The 5,970-nt window shown below is 52.1% G+C and overlaps 1 protein-coding gene across 1 annotated transcript; it reads right to left on the reverse strand.

Moving 5' to 3' along the window:
• Positions 1-631: 631 nt before the first annotated feature.
• LOC149809963 (large ribosomal subunit protein uL23-like) lies at positions 632-3,389 on the reverse strand. Its single transcript, XM_089994521.1, has 3 exons — positions 3,357-3,389; positions 2,758-2,905; positions 632-919 (listed from the first exon to the last, which is right to left on the reverse strand). Exons 1-3 carry the CDS (start codon positions 3,361-3,363, stop codon positions 640-642), a joined length of 435 nt encoding a protein of 144 aa, XP_089850647.1. The 5' UTR covers positions 3,364-3,389; the 3' UTR covers positions 632-639.
• Between the last annotated feature and the right edge of the window lie 2,581 nt (positions 3,390-5,970).

Consider the following 5,970-nt stretch of genomic DNA (forward strand, 5'->3'; position numbering starts at 1 on the left):
AACCACACAGCAACCTGTAGCGCGCTGTCGCTCAGGGTGCGTGCGGTTGCCTTGCTGCCAAGCTCATGTATAGCGGGCAAACTACGCAGCAGCCTGTTACACAATGTATAATTCTTCTCCAAGTGACCATCCCTGTGTTCTTTGCAGCACACTGCATTCGGAAATGGTTTCGCCACGGAATGGGGTCGAACGCTTTGGCAAGCAGCACAAAATGCGCACAGCTTCATGTCTGCCCCATCATGTGCTGATTTACACTGGCATGAAGCCGTTCTATCAGATCCTCTCGTTCCCACTGAGAAAGCATTCTCAAATAACCTGTACGAAGCGTGGTTGCTAGCCCCAAGGTGCTGAGCGAGAAGATCACAAACACTCGCAATGCAACGTTTTCAAACACCAAGTCGCACACAGGCTCGGAGGAGCTCGCGCGGGAATTTGGTTCACGCCAGCACGTTATTCCCATGCCGACAAAGACGTGAAACTATGTCGGCAAACTCGGTAGATGCAACCTATCTGAGCCCGGGACAGATTCTCGGGTGACGAACCTGGAAACAGTGCATGAGCACGCAGCTGATTCTCTGCCAGACTGCAACACATGCAAGCTTTTGCCGCAAACGTTACACCAGCGCCTACAGACACAGCCTAGATAATGCCAATCTTGTTGGCGACGTCAAGTGCATCGACGTCACGTGGCAACCGGACGTATGCCTTCTTCGAGCCATCAGGCCTAATCAAAGTGTTGACCTTCTGCGTCGTGATCTCGTAAAGACGGTGCACAGCGGTCTTGATCTGCCTCTTGTTTGCCTTGGTGTCGACGATGAAGACAAGGGTGTTGTTGTCCTCAATCTTCTTCATGGCTGACTCAGTGGTGAGTGGGTACTTGAGGACGGCGTGCTCATCAAGGCGGGCCATGTGTACGACACTGCATAGCGCATCACTGGTCAAACCACAAACCGACCAGGTACCACAGCATGTTTCAGACGACACGCAATATCAGCTCGCCCGTTGTCAACGCTGACCCTCTCGGGTAGATCAAAACAGAAAAAATGTTTTCATTGTTCTGAAGGCATGTGCTGCGACAAATTAAGTGAGCCAGGCAATTCGGAGCGCGCTATGCATAGGGGCAACAGTCAGTGGTACAACGCGTTGCGGGATTTCCGTAGCATTCTACAGATGAACGACGAGAAATATTGCATGACAGGCGCTTGCTTCCCTATACGTGACCCAAACATGGTAGAGCCCCCGTCTTTGCCCAGTAAATATCAGTACATATAATATCAGTACATATGCAAGGGCTGCTGCCAGCGTTTCGTCGGCCTCTTTTATTTGCAGAAGCCTGAAACGTATGACTTTTGGGGGCAAGAATGGGTCGAGCCCATTCTGACCACTCAACGGCTGGTGCACGACATTCCACACTGATGCAGCCTTGCAAGTTGAAACTGGCCTTGCCAATGAGAGCCCCTATGCTTGAATGAGCAGGGTTGACAAAAGTTGCAGTTCGAACCCCAATATTTGGTAGACTCGTTCGCATCCAACCCCCGCTCCTGACCCCAACACTTCCTAGCCCCAAGTCAGGCTGCTCTAGGTATGCTTGCCTCAAGTGAAGGTAATTTAACATTGATTCCCAAAAGGATCTTGGAGTTGCCAATGACCATGTGATGAGGTAGCATTGTCAAAACCATCACCATCACCATTGATTTCAGGACTGGCTGATCTGATATCAAAAGGGTTTGCAGAGGCTCCCTCCAACCTGTGGCAACTCAGCCTAGACGAACCGGCACCCGACAGCCCATGCATGTTCTTATGATTACGACTGGCAAGCCTGCCAGGTGGCTGGCATGTTCGAGAGAGTTGTCTTCCGCTAATTGTAGATATTATTGAATGAGTGACACGAAAGCATGCAAGAGGTGTCCAGGCAGTATGTTCAGAAGGGCTTCGCACAATCCATCACCAGACCAGGTGACACCTGGTGCAACAAACACAGCACCAATTTGCCTCTGGTAATTATTGCACTCATTGATGGCACCGGTTCCCAAGCACGTGCTGTTGCCTACATCCATGTGGATCCGGTGAAGTGTTGTAGAACGACACATCGTCATCATGAATTAGCTCATGATGAAACGCTGCAGCTCATTAGTGATCTGATGTTGTCGTCCAAGTATGTACTTGGCAGAAGCAAGCAGGCTAAGGAACGAGGGCAACATGTGAGTGCAGGAGTGAGCGCAAAGCGCGATTCATCAGACCCCCCGCAAGAGACAGATGGCTACTAGGATCTTGTGACCCCTACCAGCTGGATGCTCAAGATGGCAATGTGCCAAAAACTCTCTGGTCTCAGTAATGAGTGCAGCACTACTGAGGACAGAGAGCGGCAACTTTCGGAGTGCTGCACTGCAAGCACGAATGCCAGCATGCTGGGAGATGAGAACCCTGACGAGTCTAACCCTGAGTGACTGCCATTTGAATCCAGCGGTCTCTTGGATGCTGATAAGAATCAGGAGACCCACCAATATAGTCCCCAGAACCCCAGGAGGAATTTTATGTTCCTTCCAACTATCTGATTAACATGCGCTCTGGGCGATGAATTCCAGCTGCTGGTAGAAAAGTGTTGTGTAGCGTGTGAAATGATTGCAAGCATAACACGCCAGAATTAAAAGCGCATTCCTGTGCACATGTGCACATTCGTCTGCGCAAATTGGTGTTGCCATTTGAAATCAAGCATAATTATCGCCCCTCCCATAGCTGACCCCTTAACCCACGTACCTGACCCTAGGGTACTTTGGGTCCCGCGTGCGTTTCAGGGTCTTCGGCCTGTGGAATATGACGGACTTACGGATCTTCCTCTCCTTCTTGAGGGATCCCTTCTTGACTGCCTTAGCGGCAGCCTGGGCCTTGGCCTTGCTGTCCTTGCCTGAAGCATGCCATTCGCTCATCAGTACATGCAAGGAGCCGTCTATTGGGCCAGAGCCTAGCCATATGGTATACAGCGATGTAAAAGTGATACGTGGTGAGAGCGTTCTCCGTGTTGTCGTTCCCAGGAATGACAAACAGCACGGACATGCTTACTCCCAGACGATACCACACCCTCTCCAATGCCACGCCTCAATGCCACGCCTCGTCGACGTAATCGATTTCATATTACAAATTTTCCTTTAAAAATGCCGTCAATGTTGGAAGCGAAAAGGACATTAGCTGAAGGCTGTGGCAGCCTGCTAAACTGCTACCCACATCGCTAATCACACAACGAACGACTCAAGCAACAGCTTGATAATGTTTGAATGAATGATTCTGTCCATGTGCTCGCACAGTTCATGGTGCAGCAGATGAGCACTAGGCGCATTCACGGAAGTCTCGTGACACACCTGCCATACTCGCAGATTCCTCACAGACGCAAAGAACACGCAAAGAGGGATGTGAAAGATAGCTTTTCGCGAATATAGGTGCCCGACTCGCTAAACAGGGGCAAGAAGTTCTCCAGGGCAAGCTCGATGGATGTGGGGTGCACACGCCCCCCCAGGGATGACGCGTTTTTAGATAGGCTGCACAAAGAAACACTGCGCCAAAACCAGAACCAGGGCCACCAGCCACGAAGTGTAAGAATACATCAAGTATCTCCGAAACGTGCTCCGCCGCATATTGTGTGGCATTGTTTTGCTGATCTCAGTGAGTTGTGCAACTCCATGCAGGACATGTCCATCGCGGACACACCCTGAGAACGGTTTCCTGAAACACCCTTATGTTTTTCGATTTCGACGGCTCATACTGGCCGGCCTGGTGCCGGCTGGTCGGGTCTGGGAAACACCCGCCACATCCTTTGCATTGCTTCTACGTGTGTTCAACGAAAGTATCCAGCGATGCATTGAAGGAGATGTATAAAATGAGAATGGTAGTGTCGCCTTCATTCCGCAAGTTCCCTTGATTCACAATGATACGCCATGATGCTCGTTTGTAATGGCGAAGACTTGTGTGGCGCTGTGCCGCTCCCGCCATTCGTGAGAGACCACACAAGTCTTGGCACATTTCATTCCCTCGAAGGGATCGTAGTCTAATATCCATCGCAGGATGCTTGGAACGCGAATATTGTTCGAATCCTTCTGTCCGCCCTGCGTCTCATGGAATACAAGGAAGCCCCACTAGAACGCTGTACTCCAGGCGATACATTGAGTCACAAAGCAAAGCATATTGCACAAACGAGACGCCCGAGCACATACAGCATGCATGGAGCACGAAGTGGGATTCAAAACCCCCGCCCACTCATGAGCGTGCCTCCAGAACAACTTATCACACCAACTCTCACAGGTCGGAGTGCTTCAACTGATTGAAACGCTGCATGAGATCATCTTGCACATGGCCCTGTGTCTCTCCAGCGCTTCGGCGCTTGAATGACATGCCATGGTGCTCCGCATTGCTTGGAGAAGGCAGCACTTCGATGTGAGGGACATCTGGGAGGTTGATGGGCGAGACGGCAGGTCCGAGAATGAGTCATGCGTGGCCACCCCTAACGGCGCAGCTTGTGCAAGCGTGGGTGAGGCCCCAAAGCTGTCGACGAGGTTGCCCGGAGGGGGGGGGGGGGCTGGAGAGGTCTGAGTCGTAGACATGATCGGCGAAGGGAGCCGTCGCGGCGCTGAGGGCTGCGTACTCACGTTGAAGCTCCTCGTCAGTCATGCTGCTCACATCGGGGCGGGATGTGTGGAGCACGTCTGAGGGTGTCTTCGATAAGAGGGGGGGGAGCTCGTCTGCGCCCTCATTCCGGGGGGGGGGCGGGAGGTCGAGGAGGTCAGGATGCAGGTCGCGGGGGGGCGCATTGCGCGGGGAAACAGGCCCAATTGGGACACTTGGGAGGTTTGGGGGGGGGGAGGGAAGTTGCGAGTCCAGGTCGAATGAGTCTGGGGCTAGCTGAGCGGCAGGGGAGATAGCTGTGCCCCAAGTGGCTGCGGTTGTGGCTGGGGACACTGTGTGATCGTCCACCCAGGTGGCCTTGTCTGGCGGGCCTGGACACACCGCGCCGTGTTAGCACTGTTGAGAGCCTGGCTATCACCAGACAGCTGTAGTATTGTCCGCAACTATATTATGCTAGTTACTAGCATCGTTGGTGCTAGCTTAGTACCAAGAACACATGCTTGGGCCTATATGAGGATGCGTTAGTGGTGTAAGATGATACATCATCATCATGCAAACGAGGGCTTCGCCTGTGCTGTGATGACCCACCTTGTAGTAGCCGAGGTGCATGAGGGGTCGGTAGCCACACATAATTCAACAAGCGTTGACTAGCCTGAGCTAGGCTTGTCCCTTTCTGTACTTTAAGAACATACGACAAGGTGCTGCCATGTGTTGTAACATGTGTGTCTTACAACAAACCACATCCACATGGACATTGGCAACTCCAAGCACGGCCAACATTACCACCAACCGAGGCACGCATGCCATCAGCCTGGCTAACCATAGCCCGACCTGACATGTCTCCCTCAACCTGCACCTTTTCAGTCCATTGTACACAGTGTTTCGCCAGCATGGGATGCAGCCCGCATATGAGTCCCAGAAATTCATGCAAATTCAGGCATCTGGACCTATAGCCTACACAGTCTAGCGCACGCTACTGGTCAAGGGACGAAACGTCTGTGTGGAGCACTGATTGCCGCTCCCCTAGTGCACGTCAGAATGGGGTTCGAACTCCGATTGTGTCCCCCAAAATCATGCAACCTTAGGCACTTGGACTTGAGATCAAATGGGCCACAGCCTGGCGGAAGGCTGGTATGAAAACAACTATGTCCTCTTACATCTGACTAGTGCAAGTCCTTATGACTGAAGCCAGATCGCTCCAAACACACAGACTGAGGTCTGGCTGCTGAATCACAAGTCCACAGAGAAACTAGCTATAGATAGCCAACCACCTGACTACCGCAATGCTACCAACGAACAGGCAGTCACGGTCACGCTTCTGAACTCACCGCAAAGATTACATGGAGACGTTAGATT

The sequence above is a fragment of the Nuphar pumila genome, unplaced genomic scaffold (genome assembly GCF_984573655.1).
Source record: "Nuphar pumila unplaced genomic scaffold, dmNupPumi1.hap1.1 HAP1_SCAFFOLD_651, whole genome shotgun sequence".
NCBI classification, from domain to species: domain Eukaryota; kingdom Viridiplantae; phylum Streptophyta; class Magnoliopsida; order Nymphaeales; family Nymphaeaceae; genus Nuphar; species Nuphar pumila.

Coding starts and splice junctions, on each gene's coding strand:
- LOC149809963 (XM_089994521.1), bottom strand. Junction 920..2,757: donor CCAAAGTACCCTAGGGTCAG/GTACGTGGGTTA, acceptor TGCGCTATGCAG/TGTCGTACACATGGCCCGCC.